Raw genomic sequence first — 24,460 nt, 5'->3', positions numbered from 1 at the left:
AGGTTTTGTTTTAATATATATTAAAAATATAATATGTGAAAACTCTTAAAACCAACTTTTTCTCTATCTCTCTAGATGAAAGAAACCACGACAACCCCTAATAAATAAGATATTCCAAAAAAATAAAATTTGAGGGTCATGTGAAAATATGCGAGACGGGTATAATTCCATTTTCAAGATTATAAACTCGACACCTAATTAACCAAAATGAAAGCTCACCATCCATCAATGTTTAAGTCACCAACAATGATTGCAATTTCATCTTCAAATTTTTTGTTTCTTCATTCAATTTTAATGCATACACTATGCTTAGTACTATAATACCACTTTGGGGAAAAAACTATGCCCTTGACTTTTTTCTCCTAATTATTAAAAAAGTTTCAATATAAAATCTAAATCTAAATATATAAACTTTTATATAGTTTTGATCATACTCGAAACTTTAACTACAAAATATATCTTTAATGTTACATGATATTTCATGTGTGTAGTCTAAGCAATATTCAAATTTAGCCCTTTTTCTTTAGGGTTTTACTAAACAAAGCTCTAAGGGTTTTCGTTAAGATGCATTAATTAGTTATATACTTATCATAAAAATCAGGGGCTGACATTTAATATAAAACTGTACAACCTTCTTTAAACACGTTAAGTGAAGCCATAAGGGCTTCATTTAACATTTTTCTATTCTTTATGACCTATTAACTTTTATTAGAGGTAATTATTATCTACTTGACTTTCTTTTAGTAGAACAAACTTAAACTTTCAATACCTAATAATACTTTTATGTCTACTTTTAATCATAAAAAAAAAATAGAAAATGCTAAATAAAACCTTTATGGCTTCACTTAACGTGCATAAAAAAGTTGTATGTTTTCATATAAAAAATTCACCCCTGAATTTTATAGTAAGTGTACAACTATATAATGCACCTTAACGAAAGTCCTTAGGGCTTCGTTTAGCAAAATCCTAAAAAAATATTCGCTTAGCTTTAATTGAACATGTTTCCATTTATAAATAAATTTTATACACACAAAATATACTCAATAAATGACTAAAACCCATGTTTTTTTTTGGGAACGGCGTAATTTGTATATGATGATTTGAGTTAAATATTACGAGCATGGTACCCGTGCAATGCGGCGGCAGTGGTGAGGAAGGCGATATAATGGTGTCCGTGATGGTACTATTGGTGGTGGTGGCGGTGTCAAGTGGTGTAGGTTGATGTAATTGTGATAGTGGAAATTTTTAGAAGATAAAGGCTTAAAGTGTTAATTGTTAGGGATTAGTGTCTGAAGATGTAATGAACTATACCTGATTGTTTATGTTAAGTAAAGATCTATATCGATGTCTATATAATGTAATGAACTCACGATTCTGTCTAAGCGATGTAAGTTACCGGGTAACTCTTTATATGTAACAGGTTACTTCCACGTAATGTAATGTCATGTCAGATGCCACGTCTGATACATACAATAAACATTAAGCCATGATTCATTACATTTTATAGACTTTCAAGAAATTATAAAATCCGGTCTTTTTCTCCAAAAAATTTCGACCAACTTCCGGCAACACAATATATTCCGGTGAACACCTTTAACCACCAAAACCACAACATCTTCCTAACTTCAATAATAATAATAACAAAAACGACGACATCTATCGAAACCACATTGGTACACAATTACAACATAATATGCCATCTTATGTGATTACAAAAACCCACTTGATCAATTCATTAAATGGTAACTTACACATAAATGAAACATAAAATGATAGATGAAAATTGTTTAATTAAATTCATCTTTCACCGTCATCAAGATTCGACAAACATCACTCTGTGGCTTGTCGGAAAAACAAGAAACCGCCATCAAGATTCAATAAACATCGTTGCCATCCAAGCCATCATTCACAACCATCACCTCCGCAATAGGGACTTGCCAGAAAAAAACATCCTCGATATCCGGTCACCATATCCGCCCAACCTATGTGATAGTTGTGGTGGTTGGGTTTTGGGTATGAAATTAAACATCGATTTTTAGATCCACGTTTGATATCCGGTCACCATATCCGTATAGATCATTACATAACATAAACAATTATGTATAGTTCATTACATCCCGAGACATTAATCTTTAATTATTAAAATAAAGATTTAAAGTGTAAATTATAATTTATTAAGAGCAAAACATAAAAAGTCAAGGATAATATTGATAATTCAAATGTAGAATTAAGTAAAATAAAAAAAGGTTATTTCTTTTATGAAGAAGTAAAGATTATTTTTTATTGAAATTATATTTTATTGTGTAATTCCAATGTTAATATTGTTATTATAATAATAATAATCATGCGTACGACGTATATATTATCCACAGTAGGAACGATTAAAAGAAAAAGGAAGAGACAAAGTGTTGGGAGGGTGGTGGGGTCCATGGGTGAGTTGTAGCATAATGGTTGGTGGTGAAATACTAGCTAATATTTCATTTTCAGTGTGTGTGTATATATATATATATACACGGGATATAGAAGGAGGAGGAGACCATCGATCGATTGATCTCATTCTCATAGGCCACTACTATACATACACAAATTAAATTGGATTATAGGATGGCGGGTTCGGAAGCAAACAAGAAGCAGGAGGAGGAGGCGTTTCTGTTTGCGATGCAACTGGCAAGCGCATCAGTTTTACCAATGGTCTTGAAATCTGCGATCGAGCTTGATCTGTTAGAGACGATTGCCAAAGCAGGGGAGGGTGCGTACGTGTCTCCATCGGAGTTGGCAGCCCAGCTCCCGAGCAAGGCCAACCCTGAAGCCCCCGTGATGCTTGACAGGATCTGCCGTCTACTGGCCAGTTACTCGGTCCTCACATGTACCCTCAAAGACGGTGAAGAACGTCTCTATGGTTTGGCACCCGTATGCAAATACTTGGTCAAGAACCAAGATGGTGTTTCCATGGCACCTCTCTTGCTCATGAATCAGGATAAGATTCTTATGGAGAGTTGGTACCCTTTCCCCTCCCTACCCTACCCTGTTTTTCCTTCTTCTTTATAAATTTCTTTGATTTTTGACTCGTCTTAAAAACACGACTAACTAATTTCTTGCTTTCTATCTAATCTGAGCTAATTAGTCAAATTAATATTGTGATCATCTAAAGTTAAACTTAGTTTTTAATATAACAGTCAAAATTTTACTGATCATCATTCATTAGTTAATTATTAATTAATTGACATTTGTTATTTATATAAAAAACAAATTCTTAACAAATTATAAGCTTAAAGTAACTAATATTATACATAATACTAATATTTTTTTCTTTATATGAGATTATTGATCGAGTTTGATTTAGAATATTTTATGTTACCATAGGATCAGCATAGCACTTGGTTGATTAAGCGCTTAAAATTTTTATGTTAGTTTTTCCTAGCTAGGTTAATAATATTCGATGAGAATTGATTAGCGTAGATTTTTGGAATTGTGTCACAGCAAAAACATGGCTAATAATAAACAATGGGAGGAGATTTCTCCGATTTGAGACAAATTGGGGAAATCTTAACCCTTGAATGAAAATCAAGTATCAACATACAAAAATTATTTTTAAATCTTGACCCTTGATTTTCATTTAAAGATCAAGATTACACTTAACATGACTATATAACTTGAAAGAATCATCTCTCATAAATAATTGCACATTGAACCTGCCTACTTACAATATATATATACTCATTGGGCATCTTTTGGAAATTGCCATACCATGTGCATCTAGCATACATAATATATATATATATATATACATATATATATATATATACTAGTCCTAATATCCTACGATGTACGGTAGCTATATATATTGTGTCATAAAAAAAATTTCAATATGCCTTGATCCGTGAGTTTGAAAATAAATTGTGATTAAAGTAAACCGATAATCGAAGTTAATTTACAATAAACAATATTGATAATTATAATATATGTTTAAATAAAGTTTTAGATTTACCTTAAATTTTACAATCGCATTAAAATCAAAACTTATAAGAACAATGGATGACGGCAAATAGACTTGGAAAATCCGATCTTAACTCAAAATTTTGAAGTCTTCATGTTAATAACTTATAATAAATAATAGGAGTTGAATAAATGAGAAAGAAAAAAAGAGAATGAGTTTTGTATCTATAAGACAAGAGTTAGAGTTTAATTCTAAGTCTAATAATGAAATTAAGTCTATATATAATTAAAAAAGCTAATTTAATAAAAATAAATAAATTAAAAAGACACGTGTCAATCAAGGATTACACCACGTGTCGTTTCAAAAACATCTCAATCCTGTTTTAGTTTATTGGTAGATATATCTAAAAATTATATAACAAAGATGATATAAATTTAAAATAAATGGACTGAATAATAAGATTTTATTTTTTTCAATTTATCCACCAATATTTGGGTTTCTATAATTTGGTTAACAAGTAAGGGTTTGGCTTTTCTTTCTAGAAGATTAGTCGCCAAAGTTTTATTCTTTTTTAATAGCCACTAATTTATTGACATTTTCTTATTTTGTTTTTTTTTTTATTTAATATTTGTCTTTTATGTCATTATGGTGTCTAGATCATAAAAAAAGAAACAAACCTCAAGTAGCATGTGATATGATATTGATCTTGAAACACAATTCGTTATGCATGTTTATATTGATTGATTGATGGTTAATAGTATGTTATGTTGAGGGCATCGGTCTTTAGCTAATTGTAAATTTATTTTAAGTAGAAAATTACTGTATAAACTAACATTGTGAATGTGTAGCTAATGGAATTAAGTGATGGTGGGATTAGGTACCATCTGAAAGATGCGGTGCTAGATGGAGGGATTCCATTCAACAAGGCATATGGGATGACAGCATTTGAGTATCACGGGAAAGATCCAAGATTCAACAAGGTTTTCAACAGTGGTATGTTTAATCACTCCACCATGACCATGAAAAAGATCTTGGATATCTACGATGGTTTCGATAGCCTCAACACTCTGGTTGATGTCGGTGGTGGCACGGGTGCCAGCCTCAGCATGATTGTTGCTAAACACCCTTCCGTCAAGGGCATCAACTTTGATTTGCCTCATGTCATCGAAGATGCAACTACTATTCCTGGGATCCAGCATGTTGGTGGAGATATGTTTGAGAGTGTGCCAAAAGGAGATGCCATTTTCATGAAGGTAATTAATTATTAACGTACCAAATTAATTAAGTTTTTTTTTTTTTTTTTTTTTTAATTTTAAAAGATAGATAGATATATATGTCTTGAATTCTTGATTGATCGAGTACGTACGTGGCTGAAATACATCAGTGGATATGTCATGACTGGAGTGATGCGCATTGCCTGAAGTTTCTCAAGAACTGCTACAAGGCATTACCAGACAAGGGTAAAGTGATATTGGCGGAATGCATTCTTCCGGAGGCACCAGACTCGAGCCTAGCAACCCAAAATGTGGTACACATAGACGTCATCATGCTGGCCCACAACCCCGGAGGCAAAGAGAGGACCGAGAAGGAATTCGAGGCCTTAGCCAAGGGTGCTGGTTTCAATGGTTTCCGCAAAGCCTGTTGCGCTCTCAATACATGGGTTATCGAGTTTACCAAATAGACACGCCATCCATCGAATCTCATCCTTTATTATTTTGACAACTTTTTCATATATATATATATATATATGATATGACGTCGTCTTTAATTCAATGGTCTGATCGATCGGTCTACCACTTTGTAGACATACATATTAATTTTTCATTGGTTTCCATTGCTTTTGTGCGTGTGAATTTATAAAATTTGTTTTTAATAACAACTTTAATTACCCTTGTGTTCGATCTGTCGTATAATTAAGCCAGGGACCACCCAAATCTTAATCATTTTTATGTATCAAGATAAGGGGAGTGGAATTGATATCTATTAACGTTGGGTTACTTAAATGGATTTTCGTCAAACCATAATAGAAGGATCTATCATCTATGTGCTTCAAACGCGCAAAAGCTCTTTTGAAAAATGTGGGAGTACGTGAGGTTTATTTAGGGTGAGAAAACACATGCCATGTGTATTACTTTTTTTTTACTTTTAATATATCTTTTTACCCTGTTAATAGTAATTAAATAAAAGATTAGATTTTAATACATATAATCATATATTGTAAAACACATTACATAAAAAAACAATTTAAATTATTTTTTCCTACTTACTTATACAAAGACACAAAGTTCTTATAGCAGAAAGCTGAAAAGGCCACCACTTAACCTTTTTGTTTGTTAACTGCATTAACATTTTACATCGTACATTCGGTTTAGCAAAAACTACAGATACGATAGCTTGCCACATGCTTAGTTAGCTAGTTCGTTTGTTGCCTAAGGTAATACACTTGTATTATAAGACATACTTCTAATACCATGTTACGATTATTTTTGGGACCAGTATGGAATGGTATCAGTCTTGCGTCGATCCCTTCTACCATAAAACCATCTACCAATACAAATAAAATAATTGAGACTTTATTTGATTTACTCATTTACACATGTCAATAATAACTAATGTCATCGAATTACTATAAACTTATTGTTTACAATGAGTATATAACCACACATATATACACAAACACAATAAATTTGCATATCGCATGGACATTTGAACTAGCTAGTATATAATTATATATATGAAGGATGAGAATACAAAGTTGTCATGTACTTAATTAGCTTAGGTATATAGCTCAGTTGTCAAATTGTGGTAAGACGACAATGTGTACCTTGCTTAATTAGTAGTCAATGGTCCAACAGATGGACCAAAAACTAAAAGTACGTGCAGCACACTTTACATTATTAAATCTATACTGACGGGAGACGTCCAAGCTCCCACCTTCCATCGGAGCAGTCCATTTGTCTTGATACTTAACACTAGTATTAATCCAGCTGTCTGATGATCATAATTGAAAGAAGGAGCCACAGGAAAGGCATTAATTGGCAACCAAAACAACGAACGGATAGAATTGAAGATTGGTATCCTTATGTTCTTGATAAAAATTAAGGAAGAAGAGACGATTCAAAACTTATCTGTTGGCCCTTGTAGCTAGGAAGTGTAAACTTGAATCTCATCATAGTAAATCCCGACTTTCTGGTTTGGGTTGGCGGAGAGGAGTGTAAGTAATTGAATGGATGAATCGAGGAGATGCGTTCCAGATACAACAAGTTGGTAAATATGAGCTTCTTTAAGGGAGAATTGTGGCTTGGATAATGGATGAACCAGACAAGGAGTATGAATAAGAGAATTGAAGCGATGGAGGTGTGAATAGCTTCTTGCTACTGATGTTGACAAGGTTTTTTTTTCCGCAGTGTTGGGGAGATTTTGCATGGATTTGAGACATGATCGATATTATATTATTAGAGATCGAGGATTGTTTTAAGGAATATTGAGAGTGTGGTAAGTGGCGACTTTTATACAAATTATTATGGAGTGCTGAAAGCAGCTAGCTAGCAATCATATTGTTTGTTGCTGCTATTAATTACCGCCTAATTACAACTAACGTACCGCTTCTTTACTAGTGGTAATTAATGGTATCTCAAATTAACCACTACTGCACACTATAAAATTGGTTTTGGTTAGTTCCTGCACACTAAAATTTCGCTATACTTGGATAAGTAAAACCACAACAGGAACAACTCCTTTTATTTGGTACAGAAAATTGAGTTTAAGTTTCGGACCCCCTTAATCATGTATTGGTATGATTGGGTGATAGATTATCACAATAAGACTTAAATCCAAATATGATATAATGATAAGAGGCATGACACTGGAGCAATGATCCCGCCCTACTCCCATTTCCATGCAGGACAAATCCACTGGCTATCTCGCCTATTCTATTCTTTTTTCTTCTTTTCTGCTTCATTTTATCGTACATTTCCAGATACAATATAGACACATCTATAATCTATTTATCCTACATTGTCATTTATTTAATTTTATAAGTATCCATGGACAAGCTAACGTTTCGGATACCTAATGCGTCAAGAAGGTTTCAAATATCCCAAAATATGATGCTTCTTTTTTTGAACAGCAAACTAGCTTTATGCAAAAATAACATACACAATCACACAAGCTTACGTTTCATTTCAGACCAATATAAAGATATTTGTTTCTTTTTACAAATATTGGAAGACAAAGAACACTGACAGACAGGGTAATCAAGACTCAAAACACCAATTTCTAACGCAAAATAACTTGCACGTTGAGGTCAGGTTTAACTTGCATGCTTAAGTCTATGTAGGTTGTAAGTCAGGTTTTCATATTGAGAAAAAAACAGCTCACTGATTCTCTGCATTCCTTTTGATCATGATTCATTATCCTAAGGACTTTATCAGTCCAAAGAACTGCCTATTGCTACACAATTTTCAGATAAATTGTGTTGAAGAACTACCATACCATATCAATATAGTGATACAATAGGGAAAAAGACTACCATTTCCGGACCAATCCTGTCCATTATTATTAATAACTATACGAACTATAACAAGAAGAATCTTATATCAAGAAAAAGAATCTCACTGTCTAGGAATAAACAGGCTTTGTAGATTCTCGCTCGTAAAAACCAAAATTTATAATAGCCACAATTTCATGTTCTAACCCCAATCAGTACACAAAATTCACAAATCTCACACAAGTGCACCAGGGTGGGAGAGGCACACTTGCCACCAAAGAATTGGTAAGGAGAAACATGCAGCTAACATGCACATAATCAACAAAAGTATGTAGTAGTTGATAAGGAAGGGAGCAAAAGAACCAAAGGGGTTCACCTGCTTTTGGTTATGGTAACAGGCAACTTCTGTTCTTGTTTCTTAGAGAATCGTGCTGTAGACATGCTAAATAGCTTGTTAATTGACACCCCTTCACCTGAAATTTTACCACTAGCTTCAAACCTATGCTTAATCCTCCCATGAAATCCATAGCCAAGGAAAGCAGGAAATGCCAACATCTCTCTAACTTCATACCCCATGTCCTCAGTTAAGTAATCCATTTTCTGTTTCATTGATTTATGATTGTATTGCAATACTTGCGGATGTTTCTTTCCCATGGCAAGAATTTCTTCACAAGTCAACCCATAATTCAAGAAGAGACTAATCACCTCCTGCATGTTCTTACAACTAGTTCTGCACACCCATCCCATCGCCAAACCCAGTTCCTTTGTTCTATGTTCATACCCAATCTTGAGCAACAGAACCAATTTATGTGAAAGGTTATCTTCAAACGACAAGCTAAGAAAAAGAGGGGCTTTGACTAAAAGTTTATAGATTTCATTGGAAGTGAAACCGCATTGCTTAAGGAATTCGATCCGAGGTTGTAGTTTCCTTTTCTGGCTAGCGCTAAACAAGCTTGGATACACGAGTATGATTTTAAAAATCTCATCATCGGTCAAGCCAGCAAAAGATCGGAAGAAGTGAACATGATTAGTATAGTGTTGGACGGAGTAGGCTAAGATGAAAGGAAGTTTAAGCAAAACAGTAGTTGTCGCAGCCTCATCTCCCCCGCTCATGTTCAAAAAGAACTCGATTCTAGGGACCAGCTGGGTATCGAGATCAAAATTGAGAATGGCCGGACGACGAAGTATCAAGTCCATACCACCAAAGCGGTTCAAAAAGGAGATAATAGTATGAATATCTTGAGAGGACTTAATACACAGGGCCTTAGATAAATTAAGATTGTTGAGAACATGAGGAAGGCTGTGTAAGGGAATGCCAAGATCCAACAGCAAGTGAACCTTTGCTTCAAAACCGGACAAATAGAGAGGGTCTGTAGCGGACAAAAGGCGTGCAAGCTGGGCAGGCTCAATCAGGGTAGCACCGTCGAGAAGGAGATGGTTGGTGGAAAGAAAAGCAAGCAGGGAATGGACTTGAGGAGCAATCAAAAGATTGGGCCTTTTTCTAATAAGTCTGGTCAGGAGAGGACCATGAATACCAAGGTTTTGAAGAGAATGGATTTGGGTGCGAATGGATTCGAAAGGTTGAAACTTTAGGTATTCGAAAAGAGCCTCCGTGGCTTTGAGGGTCATACCAATTTCAAGCAAGAGAGAAAACAGAGGAGTGCCTGTGCCTGTGTGTATGTGCGTGTCACAGAAAAACTTAATAAAATCAACAAGTCTTACAAACATCATTATTTTATTACTAATAAAAGGTGTTTGTGAAAATGAGTGAGAGAGATTAATACCTGTTGTTGTCGTTGATGTTGAAGAAGAAGAAGAAACAGAGGTGGCGGAGCATCGGAATAAGCGTGGAGGCTTGCCCAATCGTAGTTGTTGTTGTTGTGGGTTAGCAGCATAGAAGAAAGGGGTGAGAGGTGTCCTCCTCCTGCTAGTAAAAGAAGCATCTCTTCTTCCGCTACTAGTAGTACCAGACATGAAAGGCAAAGAGGGGCAACTCGTCGTCATCATCCCCGGAATTGAAATTGAAATTGAAATTGGAATTGGATAAGCTTAATTTTCCAGTCCCCCCTTCCCTTCCCTTTCCTTTCCTTTCCTTTCCTTTTCATCTCATTTCATTTCATTCTAACTTCAGACAGAGACCAAGTAAACTTTTACTTATTAATAAAAGCCAATTTTCAAAAAACAAAAAAAGAAAAAAAGTAAAACTTTTTTTTTACCGGCAAATTTGGGCTTAGCGGCATGCCTCTTCATACCCAACTCTAATTCCAGAGAAAACTCATACTGGAAAAACTGTCTCCATACTGGAGCATTTTGCTCATACCAAGATTTGAACCCAAGACCTCTCATATATATATATAAACAATCCAAAAAGTACTAGGGGATATTTTCTTCCTTTTTCTCCGTCGAGACTGCCGCCACCAGCCACCAACTCCTTCTTCTCCGGCGAGACAACCAACACCATCACCATCATCTCCGACCACCCCAACCACGGTGTCAGCGCCGACAGCAAGGGCTTCGCCCGTACCGTATCAAACCGCCACCATCTCTTGGATCGGCGGCCATCAAATCCATACGATTGTCATATGCGTCCCATGACAACCAATTTAGAACGGATGAGGGCAACGCCTACCCGAAAACGAACCTGATTCTCGCCAGAAAAGTCGCCGGAGGTGGTGGCGGTGGTTGCCTCGCCGGAGAAGAAGGAAATAGGAGGAGGCTTGGTGGTCGCCGGAGAAGAAGGAAGAAGGAGGGAGAAGATCTAACGGTTCCTTGTACTTTTGTACCTTTTGGATTGCTTGCACTATAAATAACTCACCCTTATATATATATATATATATATATATGAGAGATCAAATGAGAAGGTGAGTTAAGGAGAGAAGGGAGAGAAGGTTTTTCTAACCAACCAGAAGTTAACATGTGGCTTTTTAAAAAAACACACGGTGGCAAATCTGTAAATATTTTGACTTCAAACCCAAGTTGACCCAACATGACCCCAAACTGGCCCAACCTCAAGTTGACCCAACCCAACCCCAAGTTGACCCAACCCAGCTTACCCAACCCAAGCTGACTCGGAACCCAAGTTGACCAAGATAGCCGCGTTTCACAAAAATTAGATTTATTTAGGATTATGCCACCGCACGTTTTTTTTTTTGTTTTGACACATGTCGCGTTTATATATATATATATATAGAGAGAGAGAGAGAGGGGGGGGGTTAAGTATTGTAAAACAAAAATTAATGTAAAACAAGTAAGACAGATTATGGACCTTTGGATCATTATCAAGTATTAATTAAGAAATTTAATTAAAAATATTTTATCTAACCAATTTAAAGGGCATATATGAAATTTGACGTATTAACAACTTTCCTATTTTCACTTGCCAGACATTTTTTTGAACGGGATGTACACTTTTGTGGGCAGTTTCATTTTATCAGCCATTCAACTTCCTTCTTGCAAGACTTTTATTTAAATAAATAAGTTTTCTATTTAAAATTAGTATCAGCCTTACGACATTCGTTCCTTATTATTATTCTAGCATATGCTAAACAAAAAAAAAAAAGTAACTATTTTATTATTTTTTGATGCACCTTCATCAGTTTAATGATTAATCAGATGCACAATAATGTTTTCAACTAAAGTTTGATGCACAATAATTTTTCTTTGACATTTTTCAGAATCTCGCATTATATGATTTTTCATTTCTGATTTAAATGTTAAGTCGTAATATACGAACACATTACAAAAATAAAAGTGATGCACAACAAAACTTTGTCATTCATTGTTGAACTCTTAGTATATGAATTAAGATACAGTGATCATGTTTAACCTTTCTTCAGCTTTGAGCATAACATTGATGCACAACAATTTTTTGTATTTTGTGAATCTTTAGCATAAACTTGATAAAAACTGATGCACCATGATTTCTTTTATAAAACTTTAGCATAACCTTGATGAGAATTGATACACGGTGAATTTTTTTTTTTTAAATTTTATTAGTGAATTATTATATATCTATATTGCTACCGATGAGTGACTTTCCAAAATAATTATGTCCATCCGATTGAAAATGTACTTCATCACCACCACAAAAATACCTCCTTTTAAAGTGGATTATATCTTATAGTTTGTTGATCAACAAGAAAACATGTGCTTCTTAGATTTTTCTTTTGTTCTTATCTACTGGGATTTATTTTGTATATGTAAGACAATAAACTTGCAATTTTAAATTTAAGCAAGCATGTTTTCACATCTAGCAAACTAACTGAGGAGATAATTGTGGAAATTTAAATTTTACATACACAACTTCCCTTCCAATTATTTCATGAACATACCATTATATAAATATATACATACCACACTTATTTTACTCAGAACCTTCGCTAAGGTATACACCTAGAGAAGTAAAAATGAAAAGTGGCTTCAAACAAAACATCAAATGATACGTCTTCGACGTCGATATCATCAAGTCACCTACCAAGGTATAGTTTCTTTCATATATTTAAGACGATTCATATGTAATGTGACTAATTGTGTCCTTCATTTTCAGAATGTTGAAAAAATGAAAACAAAAAGATAACTTAAAGAACTAGAAATGGGACAATGTGATTGTAATCCACGATCTAGATGATGAGCAATTAAGTTGACAATTTAGACTATGATGGTAATGATGAATTTGCTCTGTTAGATGACTTTATACTCTTGGATGATATACAATATTTTGTTATTTACTCTATCCTTTGATTCAACGTAAATTATTAATCATGCTATATAGGTGAATTTTCAAGCTCATGATGTATTTCCTATCTATGACTTCTGTTGGATGAAATTCATAGTGATGAAGATCATCTTGATCATTTTAATCTGGTAATTAACATGTCTACAATACTTACTCGTCGTTTTGATTTCACGTATCTTTTTTTTTCCTGTAGGAGATTCTCGATGTTGACGATGCAGAGGATTAAACGAAGCCAAGAAAGATCAAATCAATGTTAAAACTAAAACTGGACGAACAATTTGTTTGTTGAAGATGATGAAGAAATGTTTAGATGTCATTTATTTCATTTTTATAAAATATCTTTTTTGGTTTACTTATTCTAATATCTATGTTTTGAAGTTTAGTTTTATAGGGACGTCAATCATTTACTTCGAATTGTTCTGTGTTAAGTTGACTTTATTTAAGGATTTAATCAACTTTTTTTCTTCATTATGTTATATTGTTGCATGATAATATCGAAACCTGATGCATTTGATGTTGTTTTGAGAGCAAATAAGTACGATGGTTTATTAGACTAATTTGATCATGTGGCATACATATTCAATATATTGGGTAGAATGTTTAAGGTAAATTATATATGGTTTTTGTTCATTCACTAACTACTCATGCTAATCACATAATCATTAAATGTAAAAAATTTATATAATGATAATTTAACCATATACATAACACATCATAATCTCACTTTGTGTCATTCTAAATTTCATATTTACATTATATGATCATTAAATATAAAAAATTTATTATTTGGAATACTTATATTTATTAAAATAAAATGTGCAAATTTGATGAATTGTTCATCTGTATTTGTACATGTTGAATACGAGTTTACAAAAATAAATATTAAAATGTACAATTTCATGAATCATCGATACTTTAAAATACTTTTTTAAATCTTAAATAAAAACTCAAAGTTTTATTTACTTTCATTTGGGTTATGGTGGAGGCAAAGAGGTTTGCCGAGTTGCAGAGGCAAAAAAGAATGGAGGCAGATGGAACCGTGAAAGCTTCTTTGTCCTTTTTCGCTTTATAATGTTAATGCGGAAATGTGAATAACCACCCGTTTATTCATTAGGTCATCTTCAATATTAAAAAAATAAGTATATACAAATGAGACTCTAATCAAGTTAAAACATTTACATAAAATTTTAACCTTAAAGATTCATAGTTTTATTACATCATCAATTTTTCATTTCCTATTTAAGACTTATATTTCTTATGAGTAAGTTTATTAAAGTTATTAATAATAAATTTTAAGTAGTTACATATAACCAGGTAAAAGCTTTAATAGCTTTAATTTATATGATAACTTATAACCTTAAACATTTCCATGTCAGACATGACACGGGACAACGATGATGGTAATTGTGGTGATTGGTGGTGGTGATGATGGTGCTAACGGCAACAAGTGGTGGTGGTGGTCATGATGGTAGCCACGACGAGTGGTGGTGACAGCTGTGGCGTCGGGTAATGTAGGTTGTGGCGATACCGGGTGGGGATGGTGGTTTAGGTAGCGAATGGTGATGATGGCGGTGCCCGTGGGTAGTGTAGGTATTGATATGAAAAGGGCTATTTTTTTTAGGAGTTAATAGATATTTTAAATTATTCTATTAAATATGTTTTCGATAGATTATGTATCTTAAGTGGTAGGTATACCGAATATTGTGACATTTTAAGTACATCAAATCTGATGTAAGAGTTTTTGCTATTTAAAAAAAAGTGAAAAAAAATCAGATATAAGAGTAAGGGGGTTTGGGTTGATTTTATGGTATTATAGATATATAAGTATGAAAACCACATAAAATCATGTAGTTTTGTATTAAATGTGGAAGATCGTGATGAAAACCTATGTAATTAAGTTAAAATTACATCGGTGAGTCTGAATCTTAATTTAATCATCGGTGATAAGACAACTAAACATATGCAAGTAAAATAAAAATGTACTTGATAAGTAAGTGTAACCCGAGCTACGCACGGGTATTGTTCTAGTTACTAATAAATACTCCATTGATGCACTTTGACTTGTTTTGATGGTAAGTATCTTCATAGAAACCAGATAAAAAAAACTGGACGTGTAACTTACGGGACTAAATATAAAAAGCTACAATCTATACTTTATTAATAAGCAAACTACCCCACCCCTTTTAACGCTTCTACCTTTAAAATGTCTTTTATGCCCTCCTAATTTACACTACCCTATTTTTTCTCCATCACGCTCATTACACACACATACGTTCATCCGATTTTCGAAATGGATCTATTTAAACCATGATCATGAGCAACCATCCACCACTGCCCCAAATACCACCATCCACCGCCGCAATCCACCTTCTATGTACGCTATCCCCCATAAACACCATCCACCACCGCCCCAAAAACCACCATCAAACAACCATCCACTGCCGCCGACTTATTTTTTTTCTTTTTCATCGCCGCCGCCCCACAAACCACCATCAAACTACTGGCGTTTTTTTCTTATTCTCCGCTGCATCGCGCGGGTACAACGCTAGTTTAATACAAATACATGATTGATGCGCCATATAAATGTTTGTATTGTAATCACCAAAGAATTAGACACGGCAGCCACACATCTTCGATCGGAAGAAAAGAGCTTTTTGTAGACAATAATAATGATGCTTAAATCTAGCAGCTGTTCTATATAAATATTTTTTTTACCTAGAAAAATACACTCTTTAACTCGAGAAACATAACCAAAAATCATCTAATGAAGCATCGAAAATCAACCCTTCAACGAATGATATTCTTAGATGTGGTTTGATTAATCTAAAACACAAGAAGTTCAGACATGTGTTTAATCATCCATACATGGTAAAAACTGAGATGGGGGATCTGTGTGGTGGCTATATATGATGAAATGTATAAGGATTTACAAATGGTAGTGGAAACAACGTTAAAAGGAATCGGTGATAATAGTAAAAGGATTTATTGATCGATAAGGTTGAAGATTAACACTATATGGGAATTAAACATGGGGTGAGTATTTGATGATTGTTGTGGGAAGAAGTCACGTAGGTTGGAGTGAGTGGAGATAAACTAAAAGTAAAATTGAATAAATGCGTATTAAGAGAAGAATGTAAAATACAAAATTACCCTTGAGGCATTAATTTTAATTTTTAAAATAAAAAAGACATATGTCAAGCCCACAATATGTCTTACTTGTTTTATGATAATATATGAAAAGTAAATGTTTGGTTGTCTTGTACCAAAATTTAGTTATAGAATCCTCACATACTAGTTTTTTAATATTTATTATATAATGAATAAATGATTGAGAAATTATGTTTTTTTGATTGATTTAATTTTAAGATATGAGAGGTTATATACTCAAACTCAGGTACATCATAGTTACATATTCTCATCCCTTTATATCTATAGATATAGATACGGTGGTTTTCTAGTGACAACACCCTTAAAATAAAAACACAGTAAAAACACTAAAAAACATCATTTTGATGCATTAAAAGTACATAGTGTATAGCTAAATATCATGTGTTTAACAAAACATTGATCCGTCAAAATCAAAAAAATTACTTTTATTGTTGGATGTATCCATTTCGATGAATATGCATCCAAAATAGATGCATTTAACAAAAAACATGATTTTATAGCGATATTTTTACTTGATTGACCATATATATATTGATTTGTTTACCATACAATACAACTTTTATAATATACTATATAAATTAATGAAACAATATCAACAGGGGTTGTTATTTGGTCCATGTCTTATTAGCGAAAACAGGGTGTAATAATAATTGTAATAACTATAATAAAACAAGTTAAATCTAGAATAGATACACAAGGACAGTTTGGCCGAGTGGTCTAAGGCGCCAGATTTAGGCTCTGGTCCGAAAGGGCGTGGGTTCAAATCCCACAGCTGTCAAAATAACGATTTGTTAACTTTTTAAAAATTTTAGTTTGAGCTATCTGCTTGTTTCAGTTGAGCAGTTGTATAGCCACCAACCAATAATAATAAACGGTAGATGGCATAGTGCGTGCGTTATCAATTAATGGCGATGGCGATGGCGATGGCGATGATCAAAATCCCCTGTTCTTCTTTTTCATGGCCTTGGCAGCAGAACAGCAAGCTTCCTAAGGTAAGTTAATTGAAATTTAGTAAGCAGTAATAGGATAGTATTTGATGAAATGTGTGTGTGTGTGTGTGGGGGGGGGGGGGGGGGGGGGGGGGCAGGTGAAATTGTTGGGGGGAGGAAGCGTGAGTGTATCTAGAATGGGATTTGGAACGTGGGCGTGGGGGAATCAACTTGTGTGGGGGTACCAGCCATCCATGGACGCTGAGCTCCAGCTCTTATTTAACCTGGCTCTTGATAATGGCATCAACCTCTTCGACACTGCCGATTCTTATGGCACTGGCATTCTCAATGCCCAGAGCGAGAAGCTCCTTGGAACTTTCATTACCCAATTTCAAGGTCCCCTCCCTCCCTTCTTTCTTTCTTTCTTTTTACTCGTATTACTATCTATATATCTATATATATTTTTACCATTTAATTCCTCATGTATTTAGTACATCATATACTCCCGCAGGACCACCCCAAATTCGCGATAACGTTGTCATTGCCACAAAGTTTGCTGCATACCCCTGGCGCCTCACTCCCAACCAATATGTTAACGCTTGCAGGTATATCCCAATCTCTCTGTCCATCACATATATGGCCTGTGAGTATATTTTATATGGCCTGTGAATAAGAGATGTGTAATTTATCAGGTCGTCTTTGGATAGATTGCAAATCGACCAAATTGGTATAGCACAACTACATTGGTCCACTGCTAACTATGCTCCTTTTCAAGACCGGGCTCTTTGGGATGGTTTAGTCGCTATGTATGACAAGGTGCACCCCCCAAATTGTAGTTGCCTTTTTGAACCAATCACATTAACCATTATTTATCAACACTTTAGACTGTTATATATAATCTGAAACTTACTTTATGAGTACCCATCATCTTAAATTTCATACCTTGCAGGGTTTAGTTCGAGCAGTTGGGGTGAGCAACTATGGGCCAAAGCAGCTACTCAAGATACATGATTACCTTAAGGAACGAGGAGTGCCTTTATCTACAGCTCAGGTACTAATTACCTGTGCCATTATTATCTCTTTTTCTAAGATAAGACTGCTGATAATCATTATCAGACATCATTAATTAATTACTTGTTTGTAAAATCATCAGAGCTGAAATACCCCTGCAGAAAACCACTGCTAAAACACTTATATTGCATTCCCTGACCTCATGATGCAGCATGTTTAATTTCACCAGTAAATAAAGTGGCTACACAAAAGTCTAATTTTCATAATAATCATCCATGTGGAAGGTAACATTCACCATTATTGCCTACTTTCCCTACAAGTTGGTGAAAACATCAACCTTGCAGCTGAAATTTACAAGGGAAAATGCAGACAATAATCTAATAAACCATCTTCCAGAAAATCTAAAGAGCATAGGTAGGTACATATACTACTTAATTATATTTTGAAATCATGGAGTTATGTTTTTTTGTTCTCATAAAGAGTTTAGATCCAACACGCAACACAGTCCAATTCACCTAAAGATTTAATAAACCATGAACATATGCAAACTTTCAACCACTCCAGATTAAGGGATCTGGAGTAAGATGCTCTAATAGTTTGGTATGCTTATATTGAATTAATTCTTTCCATCTCCATGTATGCCTTCCATAAATGATCTCTTTTGAAACCTTATAATAGGTCCAATTTTCATTGTTGAGCATGGGTGAAGATCAAGTGGAGATCAAGAATATATGTGATTCACTGGGAATCCGTGTGATATCTTACAGTCCGTTGGGTCTTGGCATGCTTACTGGAAAGTACTCACCTTCTAATCTTCCACGTGGACCAAGGTAATTTTGCTTCTCTTTTCCCTCTCTGAACTAGTTAAATAGACTCCCGCTGATGTTATCGACATTGAGTTTATTAATAAAAATTTCCCTTTCATTAACTAAAAGCATCTTTCAAGAACAAGTATGATCTATGAACTAATCTCTGATAGAAAGTGAATCTGATTTTATTGTAATAAGAACAAACAAGATAGTTGCTTTTGACAGGTGTTGTCATCAACCCACTCAAATGGGTTACTAAATTTCAGAGACTAATAGGGCAACATGCCTTATTTCTTTGAGCTAAGTAAAACCGGCCCCTCAATCACTTCGGCCCGGTTATGTTAGCAAACTTAGGGAGCAAGTTTAGCGACCCTAATCTGTAGCCTATATAAGCAAATCTCTTGTACATGTATTTTTGTGGAAATCAATATAAAACCTGTTTGCCCCCCGTGGATTAGTTCACACAGATTAGTGTGAGATACCATGTTAAATCTCTTGTGTTCTTCCTTCTTGTCATTTTCTCATTGTTCTGCGTGTGTGATGTTTATTCCTAACAAGTGGTATCAAGAGTAAGGTTTACACAGACTACACAGCCGTCAACCAGATTAGGATTCCGGCCAAGACCATCACCATAGCTGTCACCCAGATTAGGGTTCCGGTCAAAACCAGCCACCTCCATCAGCCAGAACAGCCTCATTAAGGTCTGATTTAGGCAGAATTAGGTCTGAATTGGGCATAATTTGGTCAGATTTTGGCAGATTAGGGTTCAATTGGGCATATCAGGGGTTGATTTGGCAGATTAGGGTTTTAGGTCGTGAGTTAACAGTCGATTTTGGGGATTCGAGGTCCGTAAGCTTCGATTTTGGGTATACTGCATTAATCGGTAGTTGGTTTTCGGGTATACAGTGTCAATCAACAGTCGATTTGGTTTTCATTGTTAATCAGCAGATTTATGGTTTTTCTCTTGTCCTCGTGATCAGTTGTTCGTTATGGTCATTGTAATGGCAGACGACGACAGATTACGATTTAAAAGTTTAGTGGGAAAGATTTTGGTTGTGGAAGATACAAGTAGAGGATTTGGTAGTTCAAAAGGAATTGGACGTGGTATTGTCGGGTGAAAGAGCAGAGAAGATTAAACCAGACGAATGGGAAACTTTGAATAAGAAAACTAAGACAGTTATTTGGTTAATATTATCAAAGGATGTTTCATTTTGAAAGAGAAGAAAGCGAAGTGAATCATGGATGCGTTGTCTAATATGCATGAGAAGACTTCGACAACAAATAAAATTTTCTTGATTCGAGATTTGGTGAATATGAGAATGAATGAAGGAAGTTGTGCACATCAATAATTTGATCTCGATTTTGTCTAGACCTAAGTCAGCAGATAAAATTCGATGATGAGGTCCATGCTTTGCTACTGTTATCTTCATTACCTGAGAGTTCCGGAACCATTACAGCTGTTACAAGTACAACTGGATCCGAAGAGCTCACTTTTTAAAGGGATTCAAGATTTAATTCTAGGTGAAGCCGTTAGACAAAAAAATTCTGTTGAATTGGCAAGTGACTTGTTGAATGTAGGTGGCAGAAGGAGTAATAATAGAGGCAGTGGAAGCTGAAACAAGAAAATGAGTCATTTGGGCTCATAATGATGTGACTTGTTGGAACTGTAAAGAGGTCGGTCATTTTAGGAATTAATGTCCGAATGAAAAGAAAGAAGTGAATACTACTTCCCCATTATTAACTCAGATGCTTTGATTAGTAGTGTATATTTTTGGGTAATGGATTCTGGTGCTTCGTTTGATGCTGCCCACAATAGTGAGACGTTGAATAATCTTAAAGTAAGAGACTTTGGAAAAGTAAGCTAGCAAATGATGATACCTGATGTTACAGGCATAGGAGATATTGATTTGACAACTTCAACCGTACCATCTTGAGAGATGTGAGGGCTATACCAAGCTTGAAGAAAAGTTTAATTTTAGTTGGGCAGTTGTATGACCTAGGGCATGAGGTTAAGATCATGCATGGGCACTGGAAACTTGTTAAAGGTAATCTCGTGGTAGCTTGTGGACACGAGAGGTTCGTTATACTTTGTTAACTTGGCATAGAAGATGAGAATATATTACTTCCGAAGAAAAAGGAAGTCCGGTTCACGTTATCTCGTGGGCACAAAAAGGTGTGCTTTGCAAGAGAACAACTTAGATACATTGTGAAGATTCAGGATGAACGAGTTTGAAAGGTCAGACCCTGGTCATCGTGACAGTGGGACCATTGGCACTAAGATAGTCAAAGATTCAGTTACAACTTCCGAACGACAGTGGATTGTGAAAACTAGGATTTCATTCTTGTTATTTTCTCATTCTTGTGTGTGTGCTCCTTATTCCTAACCGTTGCCTCATCTTCTTACATGATAGATAACCCTATTCGAGATGGATAATTCTCCTAGAACAAACAAAGTTTGCTAAATGTAAAATAACCTGACCTGCCGCATAGAATAAAAACCTACTATTGATACTAATCCTAAACTGGCAGTTATCTATTAATCAGTCAGCAGTTATCTATTTAATCAGTCATCCAAAACTACTTGTTCCGTAGATAACTCCCCCATCAGGCCATCACCACATATGATTTTATTTAATTGTTTTACTGGGCCTGATTTGATTTAGTGTGGCCCGTCTCCAGTATTAGGATCAATCTCCTGATTAACTTGTAAAGATGGGTAGTTCAACGCTCTAAACCTCAGCAAAGGGATCTAATGGCTTTAAATTAATGTTTTTACTTCATCTATTGGTTCAGACGTCTCAATTAGGATTTAAGGTTCTCTTTTATTAGAGATTAGAGAAGAGATGATAAGGTTAATAGCTTCCATTTATCTTGTGTTTCACAGGAGTTTGCTGTTCAGACAGATTATTTCAGGTATAGAACCTTTGTTAATCTCATTAAAAGAAATAGCACAAAAGAGGGGCAAAACCGTACCGCAGGTGTGTGCCTGTTCCTTGTTTACTAACTGGTTGACTATTGTGAATGAATAATCATGTAAGGTTGTTATGAGTATCATTGGGATTTGGCAGGTTGCGATAAATTGGTGCATCTCTAAAGGTACTATTCCAATACCAGGAGTTAAGTCTGTTAAACAAGCCAAAGAGAATCTGGGAGCTTTAGGTTGGAAGCTTGGGGCCAGTGAAATGGATCAATTGGAGTACGCTGCACGTGAATCCCCTGGCAAGATGATACAAAATGTCTTCCAGACAAGGTATAGTCTTCTTCAGTTTACATTCAGATAGATCTGTTAATAATTTTTTTTGGGTGAAGAGATCTGTTAATACATTTGAGTAATACTACCTTGTATGTTTGTCGATCTACAGATAACCTTGAGGAAATACGGTCCTATGAAACTGGCGTGGTGACATGTTTAGATATCCTATTGATACATGATATTTACTTGTCTGAACAAGTCCGGTTTGAATGATATACAAGTTATAGCAGGGACTGAAAATGTGTCAACAGTTAGCTGTGGAATGTTTAAAAGTTGGATATGCTGCTCGAAAATGTGTATAGTATATTGGGCTTATTACTTATTCATGTAACTAACTATGAACAAATGTCTATGTTCTGTAAGGATCTTGTAAAATGTCTATTTACGTAATCAACTTTCAAATCCCGATTATTAGATGTACCTTACCAATCAAAAACTTACACATGACAGCTTATATGGTTGTCATATATACCCAGATACATCCATTAACCGGATTTGAAAGTTCATTGCATTACATAGACATTGTATGAAATCTTTACATAAAATAGACATTTTGTCATAGTTAGTTACATTCACAGGTAATAATCCCTCGTATATTTACAAGAGCAATGGACGTCAAGTAATTGAGTAAACAATATAATTTAGGAATTAACTATGACAAAATGTCTATGTTATGTAAAGATTTCATAAAATGTATATGTAATGTAATCTTTTTTCTTTTCTTCTTTTTTTTTCTTTCAAATCTTGGTTATTAGATGTATCCGGATATACGTGACAACCATATAAGTTGTCACGCATAAGTTTTGATTGGTCAGCTACATCCAATAATCGGGATTTGAAAGTTCATTACATGACATAGACATTTTACAAAATTTTTATATAACATAAACATTTGGTCATAGTTAATTACATCCATAGGTAATAATCCTTATAATTTATCTAATAAACCATATTATAAGCTAACATTGATTATATAAGGTACAAATAGCTTGTTTCTCAAGGTTTAAACAAATGAAATAAAAATATGGGATTAGTTTCCTCGAATGTAAGAAATTTTGAACGAATTTCTATTGTAGGAAATAACTAAAGTTGTGTGTATTGTATGTAAATAACTTTGAAATAATGTTTATTGTATGTAAGAATTTCATTTCAACCAATTAAAATTTGACAAGTGACACTTATATATGGTTGCCACGTATGTTTTCTTACATACAATAAACATTTTTTTAAGTTACTTACATACAATACACATAACTTTAGTTTTTTCCTACTATAAACATTCGGTCAAAGATAGTTACATTCCAGGAAACTAATCCCTAAAAATATAGTAACCTCAAGTTAAAAAAGCTTTCATAAACTCTTGGTATTCATTCAATGACTTGATACCATTGTAAAAAAGATTTTGTTTTTCAAAAGCTTCAAGAATATCAAGCTATTGGTGATAGGCTTTTTTTGATACAATTTTTACTTTTACCCTTTAATAACTTTAGTTTTTATTTTTCATTTTATATCGTTTGCACTTTTTACACTCACTAAAACACCCTACTAGTTTGTTAAATAAAAAAAATATATATATAATTGAAAAGCTCTCGTTAACACGAATTAACGGGCCAAAAAACATATTTTTTTTCTTTAGTTGTTTTTTTTTAATCATAGATATGGTTAACAAAGGCACTTAACAATATCAATTAAACTTTATTGCAAAATGCAAACCTATCAAAATACATGATCAAACTAATACTTTATCTGGCTTTTAAGCTCGGTTAAAAAATCTAAAGTTATCTCCTTTGGTAGCAACAATATAACAATTGAAAGTTGTACGAGTCATTTGCTTCAGAGTTATGTGATATAAATGACATGAACAACCGGACTGTCTATAGGTGCAGCCTCCCAGCCGCTCGTCCTTGAAATACAATTACTATAGATATTAAGTAATTATAATTCGGGGTGGGTTATTTATATTACAAGCATTTAAAAAGGTATAACTTACACATGGCGAGAATTAGAATCTTATATTTCAGGTGGATACGGTACGGGCCAAAGGCCCTCATCCGTTTCTAAGCTGACCGTCAAGAGACGCATATAAGAATCTTATGGATTTGATGGGCGGCGATCCAAGAGATGGTGAC

At 34.4% G+C, this 24,460-nt stretch overlaps 3 protein-coding genes, 1 non-coding gene and 1 pseudogene across 4 annotated transcripts; 3 read left to right on the top strand and 2 right to left on the bottom strand.

Annotated features, from left to right (window-relative positions):
* The first annotated feature begins 2,505 nt into the window (after window positions 1-2,505).
* LOC122603167 (caffeic acid 3-O-methyltransferase) lies at window positions 2,506-5,825 on the top strand. Its single transcript, XM_043775800.1, has 3 exons — window positions 2,506-2,999; window positions 4,815-5,190; window positions 5,322-5,825. Exons 1-3 carry the CDS (start codon window positions 2,605-2,607, stop codon window positions 5,616-5,618), a joined length of 1,068 nt encoding a protein of 355 aa, XP_043631735.1. The 5' UTR covers window positions 2,506-2,604; the 3' UTR covers window positions 5,619-5,825.
* A 907-nt stretch (window positions 5,826-6,732) lies between these two features.
* Window positions 6,733-7,798, bottom strand: LOC122604992 (annotated as a pseudogene).
* A 672-nt stretch (window positions 7,799-8,470) lies between these two features.
* Window positions 8,471-10,509, bottom strand: LOC122603850 (transcription termination factor MTERF8, chloroplastic). The gene is made up of 2 exons (XM_043776677.1): window positions 10,211-10,509; window positions 8,471-10,096 (listed from the first exon to the last, which is right to left on the bottom strand). Exons 1-2 carry the CDS (start codon window positions 10,431-10,433, stop codon window positions 8,799-8,801), a joined length of 1,521 nt encoding a protein of 506 aa, XP_043632612.1. The 5' UTR covers window positions 10,434-10,509; the 3' UTR covers window positions 8,471-8,798.
* Window positions 10,510-17,027: 6,518 nt separating this feature from the next.
* Window positions 17,028-17,107, top strand: TRNAL-UAG. The gene has a single exon. It is a non-coding gene; the product is annotated as a tRNA-Leu (tRNA).
* A 68-nt stretch (window positions 17,108-17,175) lies between these two features.
* LOC122603240 (pyridoxal reductase, chloroplastic) lies at window positions 17,176-22,579 on the top strand. Its single transcript, XM_043775896.1, has 9 exons — window positions 17,176-17,321; window positions 17,417-17,654; window positions 17,770-17,863; window positions 17,951-18,074; window positions 18,208-18,309; window positions 18,948-19,099; window positions 21,963-22,056; window positions 22,147-22,328; window positions 22,441-22,579. The coding sequence occupies exons 1-9, from the start codon at window positions 17,235-17,237 to the stop codon at window positions 22,442-22,444; spliced, it is 1,077 nt and encodes a 358-aa protein (XP_043631831.1). The 5' UTR covers window positions 17,176-17,234; the 3' UTR covers window positions 22,445-22,579.
* Window positions 22,580-24,460: the final 1,881 nt, after the last annotated feature.

Source organism: Erigeron canadensis, chromosome 6 (assembly GCF_010389155.1).
Source record: "Erigeron canadensis isolate Cc75 chromosome 6, C_canadensis_v1, whole genome shotgun sequence".
Lineage (NCBI taxonomy): Eukaryota > Viridiplantae > Streptophyta > Magnoliopsida > Asterales > Asteraceae > Erigeron > Erigeron canadensis.
The sequence above is the reverse complement of the archived record's forward strand: the minus strand, read 5'-3'. Positions and strand labels throughout refer to the sequence as shown.

Bases quoted from the DNA above. Each gene is read 5' to 3' on its own strand.
- LOC122603167 (XM_043775800.1), top strand. From the start codon at position 2,605: ATGGCGGGTTCGGAAGCAAACAAGAAGCAGGAGGAGGAGGCGTTTCTG. The intron at 3,000-4,814 runs GTACCCTTTCCC...TGGTGGGATTAG, and splicing joins AAGATTCTTATGGAGAGTTG to GTACCATCTGAAAGATGCGG. The intron at 5,191-5,321 runs GTAATTAATTAT...GAAATACATCAG, and splicing joins GAGATGCCATTTTCATGAAG to TGGATATGTCATGACTGGAG.
- LOC122603850 (XM_043776677.1), bottom strand. From the start codon at position 10,433: ATGATGACGACGAGTTGCCCCTCTTTGCCTTTCATGTCTGGTACTACT. The intron at 10,097-10,210 runs GTATTAATCTCT...ACATACACACAG, and splicing joins AACATCAACGACAACAACAG to GCACAGGCACTCCTCTGTTT.
- LOC122603240 (XM_043775896.1), top strand. From the start codon at position 17,235: ATGGCGATGGCGATGGCGATGGCGATGATCAAAATCCCCTGTTCTTCT. The intron at 17,864-17,950 runs GTATATCCCAAT...GTAATTTATCAG, and splicing joins CAATATGTTAACGCTTGCAG to GTCGTCTTTGGATAGATTGC. The intron at 18,310-18,947 runs GTACTAATTACC...ACCTTATAATAG, and splicing joins TGCCTTTATCTACAGCTCAG to GTCCAATTTTCATTGTTGAG.